Source organism: Scleropages formosus, chromosome 9 (genome assembly GCF_900964775.1).
Source record: "Scleropages formosus chromosome 9, fSclFor1.1, whole genome shotgun sequence".
Lineage (NCBI taxonomy): Eukaryota > Metazoa > Chordata > Actinopteri > Osteoglossiformes > Osteoglossidae > Scleropages > Scleropages formosus.
This window is the reverse complement of record NC_041814.1, coordinates 17,110,681-17,132,493: the sequence shown is the minus strand read 5'-3', so window position 1 is coordinate 17,132,493 and position 21,813 is coordinate 17,110,681. Positions and strand designations below refer to the sequence as shown.

General features: G+C 42.3%; 1 protein-coding gene across 3 annotated transcripts in view; it reads left to right on the top strand.

Moving 5' to 3' along the window:
- The window catches only part of dennd1b (DENN/MADD domain containing 1B), an 82,708-nt gene extending 61,747 nt beyond the window's left edge, over positions 1-20,961 (top strand). For all 3 annotated transcript variants that reach the window (XM_018754174.2, XM_018754176.2, XM_018754173.2), the window contains 10 exons: positions 5,343-5,468; positions 7,518-7,619; positions 9,313-9,403; positions 9,850-9,890; positions 10,756-10,824; positions 10,917-10,973; positions 11,606-11,695; positions 17,469-17,545; positions 18,989-19,205; positions 19,528-20,961. In XM_018754174.2, the coding sequence (XP_018609690.1) occupies positions 5,343-5,468; positions 7,518-7,619; positions 9,313-9,403; positions 9,850-9,890; positions 10,756-10,824; positions 10,917-10,973; positions 11,606-11,695; positions 17,469-17,545; positions 18,989-19,205; positions 19,528-20,073 (1,416 nt within the window). In that variant the 3' untranslated portion in view covers positions 20,074-20,961. The remainder of the gene's footprint in view (positions 1-5,342; positions 5,469-7,517; positions 7,620-9,312; positions 9,404-9,849; positions 9,891-10,755; positions 10,825-10,916; positions 10,974-11,605; positions 11,696-17,468; positions 17,546-18,988; positions 19,206-19,527) is intronic.
- The last annotated feature ends 852 nt before the right edge of the window (positions 20,962-21,813 follow it).

Sequence of the window (21,813 nt, the reverse complement as noted above, 5' to 3'; positions counted from 1 at the left end):
GCACGCGTGCGCACACACGTGCACACACACACGCGCACACACACGCGCGCACACACGCGCGCACACACACACACACACACACACACACACACACACACAGAGAGTACACTCATTCCCAATTATTTGGTCTCTGGATATTCAGTTTTTCATTATTAGTACCACATATCATTAATTGGTCCAGTTTTTCCATTTATCCGGTCTACCACATCCGGTTGGTGCCACGTGCTATTTGGTCCAATGGGATAAACTGAGAGTGCATCTGAAAATTTTTCCACACTGCATTTTTGAGAAAGTATAAGATGCACTGCATTGTGGGAAACCTCCTTACCCACACTCTCCGTTAACGTTCTAGGATTCTGTGACCTCGCTCGTATACTCGGTGTGGGTGTGTGTTTGAGTCTTCTGTTTTCGCACCACTCTGTTTTATTTTTCTAATTTTTCCTTTTATTTAAGTGTGACATACAGCCTTCATCTTACTCCAACCAGTCCATAAAAAGAAAAAAGAATAAAAATTAGAACATTAATTTTTTTTTGCCTCTCTTTCACATGTAATTTCAAAACCTCTAATGTAGAAGGGCAGGGAAGATTTTTAGAGGCCTATGGTTGCTATAAAATCCACACAGAATTGAAGTAAAAGGAAAAAAAAGCTCCATGGGCAAGTGTATTATTAAAAAAAAAAAAAAAAGGCTTCCTGCACATGCATGCAATTCATAAAAGCTTTACAGAAGCTATCAGATATAATAAATCTTTCGCACAACTTATTTTTTTGCGAACAAACCACTGAAAAATAAACAGTAAAATTTTAATGTTTTACATTACTTTTCCCTTATGATATTAGACATCATTTAAAGTGATTTTTGGATTGATACTGCGTAAAGTGGGAACAAATTGGAATTTTTCCCAATTAAAGATAGCGTAAGTACTTTCTTTACGTGTTTTTTTGATATTTTGTCCATTTTCAGGAAAGAATCGGAACCAGACAAGTGGGTACAAGTACAGATTAACGGAATTGTATTTATTCTGATAGTCATTTACTGGATTTATATTAAGAACGTGGACTACTCAGTTACTGCTATGATACTAAAACCAGTGTAGGGCTCTGTGTAACAGTTTAAGAGATCAGTGATTGCCTTAGAAAAAAAAAAAAAATTATATATTTATCTCTCTTAGTTTCTGACTAATTCAAGATGTGGTGTAATGCAGTATTGAATTTAGCTATCATTATTTTTCTAATTTTATTGTAAATTTAAGGACTGAAATGACAAATTTGTTGCCTCAAAAAAAGGGTTTTCATTTTGGGCCCAGTGCTGAAGATGTGAAATTCAGTTTAAAAGTGACAATGATGCAAACACATCCACATTTTTATTTGAGTCATACTCATTTTTGACAGTCATTCATTACTGCTTTGCGCATCTTTTTTTTTTTTTTTTCTGGAGTGTTGGGGGAAGAAAGCAAGAAAGTGGACAGGTACTAATAGATACACACACTTTTTTTGTGGATCCCTGTGGTATGATTCAGTTGGAGGAAATCGCACTGGCATAAAAACGGTGGCTGGATTCTTATGTGACAGGTTTGTGGGATGCAATCACTCCGTAGAGGCTGCTGTATAATAAAAGCCCACGGTGAGAACACCTAATACCATCCTTTAAAGTGAGATAACTATGCACCTGCTAATTATCATCTCCAGCTGGTGAGTTAAATGGAGATCTGTTTCTGTGTGACCCTTGACCCCTGCTCTTTATGTGACGCACTTCAAACCCTGTTCGGAAGTTAATGGAACAGAGTTTAATGAGGCACGGTGTATGCCCTCCATGGGCTAAGCGAATTGGACGGCGGACTTTTATCCGGAGCCATCTTCCCTTGATGTAAATTGAAAAGATCACAGCTGTGGGGAAAAGACCTATACTGGAAAGGCCTCTCTGCATAGATTATGAATATCGTAACTCAGTCCCCCCCAATGCTATAGTTATAATTGGACCCAATGGGGAGACACTTTCTTTGATCACATCATAGCTGATATGACTTTACACTAAAAAAATGTCACTGCCAAATAGGTTTATCACCTGTAGAGCTAAGTTATCCTGTAATCCTTCATTTGTGTCTATTTGGAGTTACTCATAATACTGGTTATAATAATTAACAATGCAGAATACTGATTTTCCATGTTAAATAACATCATACCAGTATCATAGCAGCTATTGATGATTCACTTTGCTGTATTTTAATACTTCTTAATACAATGCATTTTTGTCATACCAAGTTGTATGTAGTAGTTTTGACTGAGCCTTCATTTCTTCCAGGTAATAAGCATAGGTAGGGAGCATAAAATAGATTACGTTTTGAGAAGCGGTTACATTGCTTCCATCATCTCCAAAACTTCCCAGAAAAACGCCCATTACAGGTAGTCCCCAGGTTACGAACGTCCGACTTACGTACAACCCGTAGTTAGGAGCCACCCTCCGCTTTTTTTTTTTTTTTGAAAGAAAAAAGAAAATGAAATTATTACTTTGAAGGTGATCAGGAATCATGGATTTTCTGATAAAGTTTTATGCAGCTACTTGTGTGATGAACATTGGTTCATATAGTGGAAAGAAACTAACTGCGCTTAAGAATCACGCGTCTGCATCTGTCTCTCTTTCCACTAGTGTCATGTACACATTGTATTTTTTATGAGATGTACGTTGCTTTAGAGAGAAGCATCTGCCAAATGAATAAATATAAATGTAAAACCTATTATATAAAAAAATGTGATTTTTAGACAATGGTTTTAATAACAAATGGGCGCTACTTTGTGACACGTATCAAAACATTGCGCGTCTACAGCGGTTTGCCTTCCCGTGGGCGCGTGAGCCCGAGGTAGAACAAATACTTCCTTCTTTTCAGTCGGAGTGTCACGCTCAGGACCTCACCCCAAACGTCCACACCTGCCCCAGATGAGAGCAGCGGGATATAAAGAAGCCGTACCTGCACACCCTGGTTGCGGAATCTCATTTGAGAAACCTGTCTCTCCAGCGCTCTCGAGTGAACCCACGACACCCTACCCGTCTTTCCAAGTCCCTCGTTCTCCTCGATCCCTCGTTCCTTCCCACACTTGCATCGCCTCCTTGACTACGACATCGGATTCTCCCCAAGGCTTACGTTTGTGCGTTGACTGACCCGCACCTGCCCCCGACCACGAATCCCTTGTGTACCGACAATAAAGATCCCACGATTGGGTACGCACACACACCTCAGTCTCCTGCCCGCTCAATATTACACAGCCCATGTTGCTGTTAAGTGTCTCGTGTGTGTTACTGTATTTGGCTCTAATTTTTTTTGTTTTAACATAAAACACCAAATATAGTAACACACGAAAACGATCATGATTGAAACAAAAATGGAAATAATAAAACGATCGGAAAAAGGTGATGCGCCAACGAACATTAGAAAAGCAAACAAAGTTTTTTGTTTTTTATACCTACGGACACATTCTTGCCCTTTCTCTACTCCTCTCTCTATTATAAATACTGTAGTAACATTTATTTTCTCTTTCTATGCCTCTCTCTGTTATAAATACTGTAGTTACATTTATTATCATTGTTATCATTATTATCATAACATTATTATGTTGTCTTATTATTACTGTATTGTTATATTAAAGATGTTTTAGTGTATCTGGAAGTGCTTCTTTAATGTTTTTTTTATGTATAGAAAGGTACATGATATCCTATATACTAGGACAAACATTTGACTGACATTAGACACGAACCATACCTATCTGTTCCAACTTATGTAAAAATCTGACTTAAAGACAGATTTAGAAATGGAACTTGTTTGTAATCCGGGAACTGCCTGTAGTAACACACTTAAAATTAGTTACTTGTCTTGCTAAAACAATATAACCGCTTTATTTTACCCCTTATGCTTGAGGTTTTCTGGATGTACTTTCTGTTTTCATATATAGAGTTTTCCAGTGGCGGTGCAGTGATTTAATAGTAGAAAGCTATTGCAAAGTAGCATTACGTTCAAATATGAGTGTATTTTAAATGAACATAGAAGTGTGTAGAGCTGTGTGTATCCTTGGAAGAGAATTCATTGCTGCATTGTTCTGCACTGCGGAGAATTACTGAAAGTATCGGTGGTATTCATTGAGAAGACCATAGAGAAAAGGGGAACATTTTACATGGCTATTTCACATTTAAGGGTGCCATAACTTAGGTCTGCACGGAGATCCTCACTCAGACGTGCCCGTTAATTTTTGTTTTGTGCTGCTACATTAGTCAGTAATAATTTAATGAGCGCAAATGGCCAAGAGCATTTCTGCATATTATGGAGTGTATTAATTATTCATTAGAATGTACTGTATTGATGCTTGCTTGGTATTTTTGTAATTGTAAAGGGGAAATTATTGATACTTAATTGATACTTACATTGAAAGAAAAAGAGAATTTGTAATATGAGTTTCTGAATAAGTTTGTCGTTAATATTTTGTAATACAAATGTTGGTTTTCAGCTTTATTTTCAATGAACAAATTAAAGACAGCAAGTAGTTTAGCTGCTTAGCACCCTCGCATTTAATAATTTCTTTCTGAAGTTTATTCCTCTCCCAAACCTGTATAAGGTAGTTAAATTTAAGTGAATACATTTTAACACCTTGTTTTGGCTTAGGGCATTTTCTTCTTAGTAACGCATCAGCTTTTGCATACACCTAAATCGATCGTTGAGATATTTAGTATACGTAATCTGCATTATGTAAATGAAATGTTCAGAGTTAAATTTTATTATTCAGTAGTATTTTTAATCTGTTATTAATGAACCACCTTTCTCTGTGGTGACATATGGGATGATGGTGTGGTTTTGACAGTGTTAACATAACTAGGCATTTGAACGATTCTCCACATCCCGCGCTCAAGTGCAAATGCAAAGTGGTGCTGAGCTGAAGCGAAAATCAGGCCTCGCTGAAGAACAAGGCGCCCTTGTATGCTGGTTCGGCGCATCTTTTGTTAACTGTGAAGCAAGTTGTCCCTGCAGCAGCAAACCTGTGAGAAGTGGTGAAACCACTGTACATGGTAATTAAAGCTTACTTAGGAGGCCTTGAGAAGGAGCGGAGCGGACCGCCTTTGAGCTCCGCGCCCCACGCGCCTCCTGGCACCCACCCTCGCCTTCACTTCAATTAACGGAGCAGCAGGTGCTCCCCGCAGCACAAAGGATAAGCTATCTGGAAGGAGGGAGGCTTTTTTGGCTGACCTGCGAATGTGACACTTCACACCCCAATTGGGATTTGTCTCCCTCCACCAATTTCGGAGGTGTTAATTTAACTTTTCCTCTCTCCCCTCTGCCCCCGTCCTTCGTCGCCCATCTAGGTCTCCTCGCTGAAGAGCAAGCTGAAGAAGCAGTCAACAGCGACGGGAAGTGGCGTGGCCCGAGCCTTCCTGCGGGCACAAGCGGCGCTGTTTGGGTCTTACCGCGATGCTCTGAGATACAGACCTGTAAGAGCCCACCTTCCGGGTGCTGGACCCAGTCCCCTGCCAATAAGCGAATGTGTTTATTCCAAGTGAATTAAGCCAATTCAGGCAGAATCTCTGCAGCTGCTGAGCCTTCAGGTTGCGGTCACAGAACTAGGTTTAATTCATCTTTTCCAGTAATCGGTGTCCAAGTCGGCACCAGTATTTTTTCTGCACATCTGTAATTACCTGTGTCATGGCATCTTGCAGGATAAAGGTTCATTATTGAATACTGCTGCTAATGGTGGGTATTCTACAAATCCGTTTCACTTTTATTGTAGTTAGATGCTAATTGTGATGACCGAAACTCATTGAGTACCTGCACACTGTATGGTTTTCACAAGTATTAGGCAGGAAGGACTAATTAATCATACTCTTTAAATTACTGAAAAGAGCCTGATGCTTACATTTGCAAGTATATACATGTACTCAGCAGTTAAATCAATATTCACTTGAGTTCAAAGCTTCATTGTGAGATTTTGTTTGAAAAATAAGAATATGTGTTTGGCTTTCAGCAGTATGCCTTAAGTCACAATGATAAAACACATTATTACAATCAAATACTATTGCATTGCAGTGTGCACAAATTTCTACAGTGCCACAGGCTGTAAAATGCATATACTGTGGCTTGATTATAAAAGCAACAGTGGACTGTTCCTAGCATTCACCCAGAAGTACCATTGACAACACGTGTTGTCAATGAAAGGGAAGAGCGCTGAGTGATGGACGACCCCGAAGGTGTCCTTTTAGTTGGAATTCTATGCTACGTTGCGGAAGGAGACATATCTCTCCATTGTTCTAATAGCGGATTGTCCCGGATCAGGAGTACTAGGTAATTACCAGGTGGTTACAAGATGCACCTGGACGGGTCTTACTGTTGTTATTATTATTACTGCTCTCTTACGGAATTGTTATGCTGACAGTCCACAGTAATACAAAGTGTGTAGTTCCTTATGCTCTATGGAACAGAAAGTTATTGGTCAAAGAAATCCCCTAAATACACTTTTTATCCATTGTATATAGTATTTTACTATAGTTAATTAATATACTCTTTGTACAGTGTAGGTGGTGTTTTCAGTTTGGGAACTGTTAATACATTAATATAATATTATATATATAATATAGTTAATATATTGCTCTCCTAATTTTGTTATATATTCTGTTCCTTGCAAGAATTCTGTTTATATTAAAGAAAATTGAAATGTTCTAGGCTGTATTTTTCTTACCGGATATTTTCTCTGAAAATATGGGTTATGTACATAAACGTCTGAGTGAACTGCATAGTTGTTTGAGCACAGCAGTGCTACTTGGAGGACTGGTGTTGTCACACGGGAGAAGGCTTGTGTGTGTGTGTGTGTGTGTGTGTACACATGTCTATGGGGACACACACTGAGCTGTAAATTAAGCGGAGAATGGTGAGTGAATAAAGCACTTGAATGAAGGTGCCGATAATGTCTGTTTACTGCTGCTCATTAATTTCTGCCCCTCAATGTGAGCTCCTTGGCCCCTGTTCTATATTGACAGCCCAGACGGTTTGTATTTTCATGACAGTGTGTGAAACCTTCTTTTCATTCTTGCCTTCCCCTACCGTAGATGTTTCTGACGAATCATCGTTATGAATAACAGAATGAGACACAAAGGCACATTATGACCATTACTGTTTGTTTTTAACAGTCCCAGTTCTTATTAGAGTCTCAGCTCGTTGAAGTTTAAATATCAGTGAATCGAGCCAGCTCAGAGCCAACAGGCGTTTGTAAAGGACTGATTAACTTTGTACCGATAAGCTTATGTACGCCATTAAAAAGGAAGTGAAATGTGGCGTGATCTGTCGTTAATTGTGTACGTGAAGAATTACTGAACCGTCAACGCCACTGTTTCAATGTACCACTATTGTTTGTGTCTAAGGCCCCGTCTCTTGTTCAGTTCACTTTTGTTTACAGAGTTGCTTTAGAGAAATGTGTCTGCCAAATGCATAGATGTAAATGTGAATTGTTCTGATTGTTGACAATTGTTTTTTGTGCTTCTTCATGCCAGGGAGAACCAATCACTTTCTGTGAGGAAAGCTTTGTGGCTCATCGATCCAGCACAATGAGAGGCTTCCTTGAAATGGCTGTAAACCTGCAGCTCTTCAAACAGGTTGGCTTTTTTAAAAAGAATAAAGTGTATTTGTATTGTTTTATATTGTTTCTCGTGGAAGTATAGGGCATGTATTTACACACACACACACACACACACACACACACACACACACACACACACACACACTTTTTTCTTTAGTGGAAGTCCTTTTTTCATGGTGTGGTTTGAAATGATGAGGATGTACTGAAATGTTTAACAGTGTACATATTTGGTTTAGGCATTGAGCACAATTATCTATTATGGAAGGGAGTGTGGTAGGCCAATTACATGGAATTCTTGTTATGTGTAGTTCTGCTTTACTCCATATCTAGGAAAAAAAAGCATGTGAAATGTTAGCTGTTATTGCGTGTACTTTGGCAAGTGTACACTGTCCTCGTAGATGAATGCAGTCAAGTATTTTTCCTTTCCACCAGATATGAATACATTTTTAACGAAAAATTAGATTGGTAAAGCCTCCGTATCTGACATTGAGCGCATTCATAACTCTCCCAGAGACAGTGAACAGCAGTTCAAAGACATTGTGTTCTTCCGCTGCAGTAGCTTGGGATGTGGTTATCTCCTTTTAAAGAGGGCCAGCGATTGCTGGCGACTGCTCTGACCATGAACCACTTCTATTTGGAAGCGGTCCTGCTTGGAGTAATCAGGATCACGGCCAAGACAGGGAGCAGAAAGCATGTCAGTAGCGGTCTGCTTGCCGTCCGACTTTTTTTTTTGCCGTGGTCACAGTGATGCCTTACGTTTTGGCCTTGGTGAGACTTGCTGCTGCTTATAGGCAAAAGTGACCGTTCATATCTAAGTCATAATTTTTAGTAGATGGCGTAAAGGATTCTTCCCACAGTGCAAATTCGTGTTCTGGGCAGACTGGAGTGTCTTTCAGTGTGGTTACATTAATTTCTCATCCTAAATTATATGCTGACTTTTGTAACATGTGGTGTTTTTTGTTTTTTTAACTAATCCCGGTCATTTATTGATGCTCTGTTCACAAATGATCCTTTCGTCCAACACCGTAGCACATCTGTTGTGAGAGTTAGTTTAAGGTACATCATTTTATATAGTCATGCTAATGTTGCCAGTTCTTTGTGTTTTTATTTTGGTTAACTGTTATTCATATGTAACTATTTACTTATATTAGTCGTATGAAGAAAAGTGACCTTAAGTGTCCCTGATTTACAGGATGCAAGTTGGATTGAATCATCACTTTGACACACACATGCTGTCCTATGTTATATGTTATCTTGACTTTCTCTTCAGATTAATTTTTGACTGCCGTTTCAGCATTTAATGAATACTAAGCGAGAAAGGCAAAAAGTATATGGAGTTTTTTGGAATTATTGTGCTAAAAACTTGTGGAAATGAAAAATTACAATTTTTTCATTTCTCTGGCAAGTTGACTTTGGTTTTAAATTAATTACGTTTATCTGTTGCTGTAAAATATGGTATCATTGCTATGAATTAAGAGAGGGAAAGAACACATTTGTGGTAGGCCTAATGTTTGTTTTAGTGCATTGATTGCTATTGACTGTAAGTGCTACAGATAGAAATAAAAGCTCGGCAAGCATGCACCATGCGAACAGCTGCTTTACATTTGGATGTGTTCTTAACCTGTGAATATGTCTGGTGCGGGTAGAATTAAGCATTCCTGCCCCCCCCCCCCCACTTTAATAACCTGCATTGTGATTTATGGTTGCAGTTCATCGATGGCAGACTGGCAAAATTAAATGCAGGAAGAGGCTTTACAGACGTCTTTGAGGAGGAGATCACAGAGGGCGGTTTCTGCCGAAGTGAGTGGCCGGATTCCCGTTCTCCCCACGAGATACCCATTTTGTTCCTTCTCTGACGCATTTTTTACACACTCTTACTGAAGTGTTTAGAAAAGATCTTTCATCTCTCGTCTGTGCTTAACAGTTCTCTCTGCTGGTCAACATGCCAGCATTGTTTTTGCGTGTCAAACAGCCCTGCGAATAAGATTATAATACAGCGCAAGTGTTGAAATTTATTGACTTCTGTTTGGCTGAAATGCATCCCTCACTGCTGTCTCTCGAATCTCTAGGAGGTATTAGTGTTTCCAATCAGTGGACTTTAATAAAATTGACTGTTTCTAGTCTTTTGCTGTTATTAGTAATAATTGCATGTGGAGCGGTATACGAGAGTTATGCAGCATTTAGAGCTGTTTGTAAAGATTTACCATCATTTACCATCTCCTTATTGTCTATTGTTATCGTTACAGGTAATTCAAGATCTTATCAACAGTGGACGCAAACAGTGAAGGTAAACAGCTAGATCTTTGGGTTCAATCTATTGAATGTATACAGTGTGTTGTAACATTCTTTTTTTTTTTAACTCTAAATATCGTTGAAATACTGTCATTTCTTTTTGTCCATAATTTCATGTATTATGTGCTGCTGATAAGTACAAGAGGAAACTTAATACAAATAAATATACCATGCAGGAGTTTAGATTTGAAGGTGGCACTAATCCGATTGGACCGGAAATGTCTGTGTGTTCAGTTTACCGTAGTGTCATTCTACTGATAAGAAATGAAAAGCTCTCTCCTTATGACTGACACACAGCGGTGATGAGGGGCGAGGGGTGCACATGACACTTTTGACAGCATTTCACACATTTACTCGTCCTGATACATTCAGCAGTATATATTATAGTGCTGTATATATATGTGATTCCTATGTGGACTTAATGTCATTCCACTACGTGTGTCACCCATTTAGACCGCTTGATGTTTGTGACAAAAGGACATATCTTTCACTGGGATTCAAACCTGCAGATTCCTGGTTACAGGTTCAAGTCCCATGGTGTGGCGTGTTATGAAAGTGTTTTTGTAAAGCGATATTGTGAGGGTGAACATGTGGCAGGAGGCTTCCCCACTGAGTATAACATTGTATACAGCCTTCGTGGATTCGGTAAAGAATTATTGACAAACGCAGTGTATTATCGACACGTTTGCTGTTTCAGTCCCGAATTGCAGCTCTTGTGTAACGGAGCCCATTTCACACCCGCTACCTGGTGTGCTGATGTTAAGCATGACTCGAATATTTAAAACAAATGAGTGAAAGCTTCCTTCTGAAAAAAGACAAACGTGAAGATGTGTTCCGCTTATTGGCCCTGTTCTTCACAGAAAGGAGGAGCTCTGATCAACACGGCTGTAACCAAGGCGAGCCCGGCGGTGAAAACAGCCTACAAATTTGTAAGCGTGCCCCTTGTGTGTAGCGTTGGCCGTGAATTTAGCCATTTCCTTTCTAACATGTTTTGTCTCCGTCCTATGTCGCAATCCTAAAGGCCAAAAGTCACGCCAAGCAAGGCATCAAGGAAATGAAGAGCAGGTTGAAACCCAAGGTGAGCGCATCAAAACCGAGCCATTCTAGGGTTTGTCAGGGCGCTGGTACTTTTTATAAAGTCTCGTACTCTCCGCAGAGTACAGTGATCGCGCTTTTAATTACTTCTGAAATGTGCTTAGCGCTTTGTTCAGGAGTATACATTTTTTAAGAGGCAAGCCTCTGGCTATGGCCTGTCATGTCATGGAGACGGCGGAAGGCCGCCTTGTTTGCATATTTCATCAATGAGCACCCTGATTCCTTCAAAGCTATTGCAACAAGGTGTATGTTATCATAAGAGTGATTGCTTTGATAAGGCAATTGTAACTTGAACTGTCAAGCTTGGGGCTTCAGTATGACTGGCTTATGGTTTTCCTTTCACATCTAATGGTGCTGTAATAGTGCTGGATGTCTGTTCGTATTTAAGGTATAATTGTTTCTAGAACGCGTGCCTGGTGTCTCAGTAAACAAAAGCGAGCAGACTTTTTTCAAAGTTAAAAGACAACTTGATACATTTATGAATTTTATTATGCACGTATGTTCTCGAAGGGTATTTGGAGTTATGGAAGCTGGCTTTGACATGCCATCCCGATCCTTGCTGTGAACCTTGGGAAGTGTTCTAAATGCGAGCGCTTGGACTCTGGCTCTCCACAGGAGGCGGAAGATGACGACGGGCCCGTCTGCTCGGGTTCTCCCACCAGCACTAAGAGCCTCTCGCCGAAGAGGCTCCAGAAGCGGAGAAGGGTGAGTGAACTGTTTGACAGGAAGCAGACGGGAGACGGGGAACGCGGGGCTCTCGCTCCTGACCCGATTGGACTGTGCGCTCCAGCTGAGGTGGTTGTCGGGGTGTCTCTGTCACATTTGGGATTGCAACACTGAGGGAGCACTTCGACCTCACTTGTTTTGTACAAGCCGTGAGGAATGAGTGTAAAAGAATCAGGCTAGCTGGTTATGCCCCGGCATATGAACGAGTCCTTTAACTGTCATATCTAAGTAAGTCATTTATTGCCTCTCTCAAAAAAGTCCAGATCAGATATGATCGTGACTCACAAAACACATAAAAGCAAATGCAAAGACCGTTTTTCTTTGACTTTTTAAGCCGCCCCTTGGTGATTGTATATGTTAGCATGCCTCTCTGTGCAAAGAGTGTGTGTATGCGCCTGCATGTATGCATCTGCCTGTGTATGTACTGTTTTTATGGAGCTGCTTGTGCGCACAACACAGAAGCGCCCTTCTCTGCGTGTGGTTCAGACCCTTCGTGTCAGGGTGACACTGTTCCCCGGGTGTGTGACACACACAGCGTCAGAGAGCTCGGGTCCGTGGTTTCCCTCATTATGGCGGTGTGAAGCGGCGCTGTAAACCCGGCCTATCTCCGGGAGCCGAGCGGAGCCGCACGGGGGGATTTGTCTGTCAGACACGCTTGGCCAGTAATGGGGCGATGGCTCAGCCCCGCTTGGAGCAGCGGGTCATCTCCGGCGACCCCTCCCCCTCCCCTCCGCCACAGGTCACGCCCCCCACACGGGCCCCGTGTGAGACTGAATGGTGTGCCCGCTTGTAGGGAACGGGGATCTCGGCCCCATCTCCATAAATGATTCCAATTCTCAGCTCCTGCAAGCGTCAATAGCACCACGAGCCCTGGGACATGCTGCTGTTACCATTGATTTCTCTTCAGCCTGCCCGCTTCAAGGTGACGCTGCATCGACGGGCACTCATTTGGCTCGGGATGCTGGGACTTTTACCTGGACATGCTCTGCGTGTGCGCGCGCTGGTTTCTTACATTTACGGCTTTCTTTGTTTTTGCTTTGGAATCCCCTTGTGTTTTTCTATCAAGGAAAGAAAAAAAATGAATATTTTTAATCACATTCTAAAGAAATTACAGTGAAACAGCTATGCTTTGATGTTCTGAAAGACAAGGACCACAGCAAGTGCAGTACGGTGACTGCAGCTAACTAAACCTTCTCTATTTTTTTTTTTTTAACTCTGCATACGGTTATATCGAAGACATATATTACGTATCCAATGTCATAAAATGTCTTCTCAAATATTTAAACTAATAAACTATTGCAGTGAAGGTGAAAATTAATGAAATAATGAACCTCCTTCTTGTACCCACGAATAATGCTGCCTCTGCTCCTTTCAGCATCGGTGTTTTTATTTATGGTATATTACACATTATTGCACGAGCCAGTAGGTACTGTTGTAGTGGTTGGGGACATTGCGCTGTATTCAACGGCCCTGGTTTTAATCCCAGCTCCTGCTGTATTCCCTTCTAGCATGTTACTAACCTTGAATTGCCCTGGTAAAAAATTGCCAACTATTGTATAAATGGGTAAATAATTGGAGAAAATTGTCAGTGAAATGAATCAATAGTAATAAATAATGGTGATGTTTCTGTTAGGTGTGTTTCTTGGCTTTGGCTCCGTTTTCTGTCGTCCACAGTGCACCGCCGTTCTCCCCAGTTCTGTTGCTGCTCTTCAGAGCCGTTTTCCTTCTTAATTAGAGCCGTTATTGCTCATGTTGTTGATGAGGCTTAAATAAATGCCAGAAAGGTGTAGCTGCAAAGGTCTCCCAATTAGGCTTTTCATTCTGTGGCCAAGCCCCTCCCGGCTGGTGCTCCGGCGCGACGGATCGCGGTTCAGTGGCACAGTAACGGGGCCCTGGGGACTGGGCCGGAGAGCGAGTCCCAGGGCGCTCTTTTGTGTACATGGCATGCTGGGTGCATCCAGTGACACGGGCTGAACCCCCGCCCGCATCGGTGCCACAGCGAGCCGGAGCGAGTGCATAGACCCACATGCTGTCTGCTTTTTTGCAGAAGGACAGATTTTACTGAAGGGGGGGGGGGGGCTCGGTGACTCCCACCCACCCAGAAAAGATTAATGAACATAACAAATACTTTATCCCAAGTGATGTGCTATTGTTTGGTGCTCATTTCTTTTAAAATGTATTGTTAAATGTGAACGTGTTTTTTTTTTTTTTTTTTCTCTGAATTTTTAGGTTTGCAAATACATGCCTTGTTTTGACATTTTCAGAGTCCTACTTTTAAATACTGTAGTATTTGATTTTCAAAATATGCAGATTTTCTATTATCGTTTCAAATTAAATCCATGCTGGTAATTTGTAAAGCAGGCCTTAGTCGAATAAGAAAATACTGACTGATCCACCCCCCCCCTACGCTTACCGGAGTCTGGGAGCCGTGTTTGACGAGAGGAGTGCCTACATTTGAATCCTGTTAATGAAATTATCCCGGTGGGTTCCTTTAAGTCGCACGCCACCCGTGGGGATCGGCAGCGTGCGATCGCGGGTGCCGCGGTGGGCCGCTCTCCCTTCGGTGGAAGTGCCGCCTGAAAACAACAGATGGATCGCCCTGAGCCAGGACCAGCTCATCAGCTCTGCATATTAAAGCCGGGAAAACGCCCCAAACGGGCCCATTCAACTTCTGTATAATTCCTGCAAATTCTGTGTCATGCTCCAAGTGTATAATGCAGGAGCTGAAGTAACGCCTCAGTCACAACAAGCAGAAACGCAGACATTTCCCATTCACATGCAGCGTGTGCCTTGTTTCGCTCCACGGTGTTATTGTTTCATTTAAATACCGTGCAGTGTTTGCTTCGGTAAAACATTTGTGTTGCCGAGGAATTAAATATTTAATGAAAAAACTACATTCGTATACCATTCTGCCTTTTTTTCCCACTAAATTAGGGTCTTGGGTTTCACTTACTCATGTGACTATATTATTTTTGCTATAATATTGCCAGATCTTAATGGCGTTGCACTGAAGTCATGCAATTAATGGGAGAAAAAAATATTAATTTTATAAAACTGGCCTAAAAGCTTCAGTAAGGTATCCATCATTTCTCCTCCATTACTTAATGTTGTGGTTATTATTAACACCTGGTAACGCGTTGGTAATTATTGCTAGAGACTTTTTATTACGAAACAAAGATGTTAATTTTACGATTTTTGAATTTTACGAAAGCGGCAAATTTCACGATGTACGTGTGTGAATTGCTTTATGGTGGTAAAGTAAGTGTCGAAGCACAGAGGTGAGCGTGCCCGTCGGTTTGTTTGGGACCTTTGGATTGTCGTGGCATGTGGTGTAGCTCAATGCGTGTCTCTCTCTGAGCGCTGTGCCGCTAGCGGAGCGTGAGCTTCGTGTGTGTTGTGTAAGCACTGCGATGCGGGAGCGAGGGGCCTGCTGCGCCGCTGTGCCACGTACTGGGATGGGTGCAGGCGCAGCGCTGTGACACTGAAAGAGCCCTTCACAAGTGTCGCTATAGTGATGAGTCAGGTGGGTGTTGGGAAATGGTGAGAAATACACACACACACGCGCTCACACACAGGGATTAGTTAAACGTTTAGTACCCTTTGTTGCCAGAGCTCCAAGCACACTTTCTAATATGTTTTGTAAGCCGCACAGTTGCAAGGCGATGATGACTTGTGTAAACGTGAGTCTGTTTACTGTGAGGATCTAGATGCCCCGGCTTTATTGTTTCTGAATTGGGGGATGGAGGGGGGGCACTTGGCTGTGCCAAAGCTGCCCTCTGCTGGACTTCTGCAGGACCACTGCCTATAAACTCTTTTTTAACATTTTTTTTTTGTAGCTACCTTCTCATTTGAGGGTCAGTGTGTGAAGATCAGGGATGTTTTACATGCATGAATATTCATTTTTAAAAAAAAAAAAAAAAAAAAAATTGCCAATTGACACTTTTTTGAAAGCTCAGAAGCTTAGAGGTATTTTTTCTTGAAAGTTTTCACAATGTAGCCGCAGAATGTTCCGAAAATCTCTCACATTTGGGCTGATGGCAATGCAAGACTTTTCTTTCTTCTTCAAGGGACAACTAAAGAGACTTGGCTGCACTTCTGTTCTTCTCATTCTCTGGTTTGTTTGCATTTCCTAGGCATATCTTGCAAGCTCTGAGCTGCCAAATACTGAGGTCAGTGGTACACAGAATGCAAAAAATACCATATGGAAAAATAAATGTAATAATATCAATCGCTGATGGAAGTATTGGCTATAGTTAAAAAGTATATTTTTTGCATACGTCTCTTTGACAGCATTTATTAACACAGCTGCACATTTGTCCAAAGCAATTTATGATATACGGTGCTCAAATATATATAATGCACACACCGTTTTAAGCAAAGCATGGTATTTTCCTTTCGCAGCTCCGTTTTTATTTAAATTCACCCTCGAATGGTGTGTGAGAACGATGGCTGTGATGGGGTGCGCCACGTTTCCGTGTTGGTTTGGTACTGACCGCCATGTCTTCAGCTAATGTAAAATGTTTGGAACTGCTCCCTACTGCACTTTCCACAGATTTCAACTCTCCTTGTTTTCTAGTTTTGTTTGTTTGTTTGTTTGTTTTTCTCCCCCCTAAAGCTTGTCGGTACAGTTGATCTCTGTTCAGCTTCTAGGAAGCAGCACGATGATGAGGCCGACTGGCTTTCTTGTGATGAGAGCCCTTTGGAAGTATGACCAAGTGCTTTGGCATTCTCTAATAACCACATGCTCACGTCTTCATGCTACGCGTCTGAAACTATATGTCCCGCTCCAGACCCTTAACTGGATCTGACGGCTTTCTGCAGGTGCATTTACCATCTCGCCCTCCCCGCCGGTGCTCACAGCCAAGATTTATGATCCTGACATAAGAATCCATTAAAACTTTTCTGGGATCCGTAGTCTAAAACCCCTTGTAATCACTTTCATTATAGCTTCCAGCTACCAAGGAGACGCAGCGGTACGTTTTCCACATGTGTTATTGTTTATTGGAGTGGTAAGAGCCTTAAATGGCCAGTACACAGGTTGCTCAGGTATTTTTATTGACAGGACAGCTGTTAACCCTTTGCACAAGGCAAGCTCTGTGCCCGGTGGACCCCTCCCTTGCCCGACTGTGCTCGCCATTTGTCGGTACAATCCCAAAAGAGCGGGGATTTAATCAGGTCCCTGCTTCCCCTGGCCGTGCACTCGTAGCGCTGTTCAATTAGTCCCAGACCGGGTGCCGCTAGCGGGCCGAGTTTGGCCACGGCCTTTGATGGTTCGCAAACGCAACTTGATGGCTGGTGCAATGCCCGTCTGTGTTAGTGCGTTAGACGTGAGGGCAAGTGTGTGTTCTGACGAGAATTAAATTAGTGACAAGCATAGGTTGCCTGTATCCTGCAGCTGATGTGGTTTTTAATTACTATTTTTGTCATTTAAAGTGCTGCTACGTTATATTTTGTCCCAGCTATTCCTGTCTTCCCAAAACTGGGAACATCAAACACCATGATATTAAACATTAAAACTTAAACAACGCGATGCGGGACGCGATTGCCGGTATCGGTAAGTTTTCTCTTTGCCGGTGTGATAGACCTGAACCGACCGTTAGTACGCTGTTTAAGAGCTTAACAGGTTGGAAGGAAAAGTTTGACTTTGTCCTCAGCCGTTCGTACACGTTTCTGCTGATGATTGTGTGTGCGTCCACTGAGATGTGCGTTTGTGTGACGGATGGTGCTCTCTTCTCGTGTGGAATTCCAACAGTATCACACAAAGTCCCCGATGAGCGTAGGCTGTCCGGACTTTGCCATCGACGACGACGAGTTGGACACGGCCAGCAAGTAAGTGCCCAGGTGTTGTGACAGTCCCCTCACGATGCCTCACATGTTTCCCTGACCTGTCTGTATGAGTTCGGAAGCAGGGTTATGGCTCGAGTCTGTGAAACGAGATCAGTAAATGATTTTTCCTTCCAATTACCGCTTTAAATCCCTGCTCCTGATCTACTATGCTTGGTCAAGATAATTATCCTGAACTCATACAGTAACAATATCCTGCTGTATAAATGGGTAAATCATTGTAAAGCTGATTATTTAACATAAGTCGCCCTGGAAACAGGCATTAGTCATTAAAGTCACTTTTGGATGAAGTTTTTCATACTTACTGTACTATAAGCTATGAACTAGATGTAGCCTACAGTAGTATATATGTTAGATTTTAAGACATGCTCTGTAAATACTGCCTCTTCTTTTTCTTGATTTACATCAGAGCTGTCTGTCTTTTTATTGCATTCAGTTTTTACAGCTTACTATGCAGCAACGTTAACAGTAACGAATTAAAAATCAATTTTTTATGGGTTGGTGGTTCTAATTAGCTGGGTCACTGCTAAGTTATACATTTGCTTTACACAGATGGATAGTATTTTGCAAATTCTAATAGTTGATGAGCTATTAGTTTAATAAGGCATCAATAACTTTGTTAGCAATTTTAGGAAATAGAAGTCTGTTTCTCATTACATTAATATTGCAGACAGAAGTACTGTATAGGTCAGTTCTATGTGCATACCTTGAATTGCACAAATCTATAATATATAGCTCAGTTTTGTTAAAAATGTTTTAATTTATTTAAAAGACTTAATTTGAGAGCATTATGAGAAATAAGATCACAGTCATGCCAGTGAAATTCTATACAATAATTAGCCAATAGACTGTGTTCATTTGACCACTCTTGTATACACACACCTCCTTACGTTTATTTAATCTTAGAAGTTACCACTTGTTTTGCGGATTCTTTTCTCCAAAGCAATATACGATGACAAGTTACTTACAAGGTTACTTTACCCATTTATACAGCTGGTACTTTTTATCGGAGCAATTCATATAAGTGCCCTCCCCAAGGGTCCTACAGAAGGGCTGTAATTTGAACCTGGTTCTCCAAGCCCAAGGCAACAGCTCTGTTGCGCTACCTGCCGTCCCCATTATGTATTACGTAATTTAATGTATTTAACTGGACAGAACGATATGTCTTCTGGTGTTTTCCACTCTGAGGATTCTGTACAAGAAGCACTACCCTTGAGTGTACTCTTGCTCTGTGCAGGCATATTTTACTCCACAATTTCCTTGGAATTACTGCAACTTTTCCAGTTTAAAGGTGTAACAATGGCTCCATCTAGTGGAGGTGTCTCCTCACCTCGGTACTGCCTCCAGCAGTCTTCAAACCCTCTCTGTGCACCACTTTCGTCCATCATTTGTCCACGTGGAGCTAAGCCTTTGCATGCCTGTCTTCAGGATCTCCTCAGAAGACAGCGGGGAAGTGCCTTCCTATACGGAGGACAGCGATGACTCGTATGAGTTGAACGCAGCCTCTGAGAATGCGGGTAACATGAACCTGCTGGAGGAGATCCTCGACACGCTGAGCACGACCACCGTGGATCAGGGCAAGCTTTCGGGTGCCAAAAGTTTAGACTTCTTCAGATCCATGGAGGACATTGACTACAAGACCGCGGTGAGCATGTCGACAGCCCCTAGCCCATTACGCAATCAATTTGGGTTCACATTTTGCAAAGTAGTCAAACTGCTTTCTCATCTTTGATGGTGGAAAAATTGGATTTTCGCTAGTTCGTTCTCTGGTGCAGTCTTTCAGCAGTATTTCTTAAAGTTGTGTTTTTGGGAGAATAAGATGCTTCACGTACACGTCTTGACATCTTACTTGTTGTCAAACGGCATTCTAACACGTGAATGTTCTGTGGATGAAACGCTCACCTGCTGATATCGTGGCCCTAAACAGTGCCGATAATTTTGCCTGTTTTCTGTCCGCTTTGGCTCAGAACAAGTCGAACCCTCCCAGCGACAGTAACCTGACCCAACTGGGCACCAGCGGCACCGAGCAGGACGGCTGGAACCTGGGGCAAGACGACAGCTCCGTCCACGGGAAGTACCTGCCTCCCTCCCCCCGCCGACAGAGCAGTACGAAGCGAGACTGCAGCGTTCACAAAGAGAACCTCCTGGATGTCCCCGAGATCCCTGCCGTCTCAGAGCCCCCCCAGCTGGACTCTTCAGCTCCCAAACTGCAGCGTTCCAGCGGCTCCGGCCCCATCCTCCGCAGGAAGGTGCTGTCCAAACGCACTCTGAAGCCCTACCAGGAGCGTGCCCAGCAGGAGGGGCGTGGCGAGGACGATGGCTCTCAGACATCTCCGCGGCAGGCCTCGCTCCTGGTGCCCTGGGAGAAGGAGGACCCCCCGGGGGGTGGTACGCCGCATGCCGAAGAGGGGAGCCTGCTCAAAGAGATCGAGTCTGTGTGCCGCTTGAGCTCGGCGTTCCATAGCGGCCTCAAGATGTCCGAGCTGGGGAACGACGCTGTCGACAAGTCCTGAAGCACGCCCCCCACTGGAGAATACGGTCCATGCACTGCTCATCATGTCCATTTCAGCCGTTCAGTTAGTGTAACGGAGGATCGGTTAGTTTAATAGAGGATGTAGCAACTTTTGCTGACCACGTTGGTTCAGACTTGTGTTATTTTTAATTTCATATTCATTTTCCCATTTATCCTTGCACTGGCAAAATTTTAATGTCCCCTAAATTTTAAGTTTATAGTTTAAATTTAAAATTTTAACTCTTCTTGAACTAGTGGGGAGAAGTAAATCTACTGAGTTCTATTCCAGCACACTCAAAGGGAACTAGTTTGGTTAACAGAAGCAAGACTTTTAAAAGGGATTGAATAATTTCTTGTGCTTGTTGTATAGCCTGTTAGACTTAAATCCCCTCTTCTTTTAGTTGTATCATATAGTTGCACTGGAAAAGGGTACTCTTTTGTCATTTCGGAGAGGTACTGATCTATCACTGTGTTTTGATGAACAATCAAGTTTTAACTGTTTATTTTACCAGTGTAAAATAAGCTAAAAATTACCAGTCTTTTGACATTCTGTGTTGTAAGCCCTTCCTTTTCAGTCGTGTAATGTATTGCCTTAAAAGGTTTGTTTCGGTCACCTTGCAGACTGAATATGCAGTTGTTCTGAAGCCACTTTAATTATTAGTAACATACTTGTGTACATTTGCTAAAATTTAAAACGACAGCCTCCCTCCCAAGCTTTTTTTAAAAGATATTTTTATGTAATGCAGACAGAAAATGCGTATTTCAGTCATGTAGTACAAAGAGTAATCAGGTTTCAATTTAAAAGTTTATCTAGTTGTTTTTCTCAGGTTGCACTTGTGGCGATTTTACCGGGGTAGATGCGAATCGACAGGTAGGAGAGGAGAGGAGATGCCGCTCTTCGGGAGTCCCCGGTGTCCCGAACGAGAACAAAAAAGGTTCGCTCTCTGTCAAGACGCTGTGCTTTGGTCTCGGTCCTGGTCCTCGCCCTTGTGGGGTTGAAATGAATGAGCAGCTGGTTGTTGCCAAACAAGGATCGGCTTTCGTGCAGCTCGTGTCAGATGCCGATGTAGCTGGTGAAGCTGATGATGCCAATGTGTTTTAGTGGTAAACGCACGTGTTTCTCAGACGAACACCCAGCCCCGGACTCCTTCCCAGGCAAATGCAAACTGTGCCATTTTCTTCGGTAATGAGACGTCATCGTGCTGCATTCAAGTGCTTGATAAGATATTATATTCAGCAATAAACTTCCAGAGGCCCACAAGCGTCACGCTAGTACAGATGGGGTCTTTGAAACTGACAGAAATCTCCTGTGGAGAAAACGCAGACTAAAGTTCACTTCTTGAAGTTATTTATGGTGTTATTTTTAAACGATAACTTGTTTTTGTGATGCTTTAGTGGTAAACGTGTCCGTGCGGACAGGTGTAACGCTCCCGCCCGTATCGTCTCCGAGTGAAGCGAATCGGAACCATCGAATTTTCTTAGGCAAGACAGTGGCACCAAACCGCTTAGATGAAAATGTAAGTTATGCGACATTAAGCAACATATTCGCAGAGGCCTGTAAGCTCTGTGCCGGCGTGGACGTGGTCCAGCGATTTAACTTTGCTTTCATTCTGACGCACACTGGACACTTTTCGCTGTTCTCATTGCGACTCGAAAGCCGGACGCGTTTTATCAAGAACTCAGTTTGCCTCCGGAAAGGAATCGTTTGTCTCCAGATGTACAGGCGAAGCATCCGTCACCC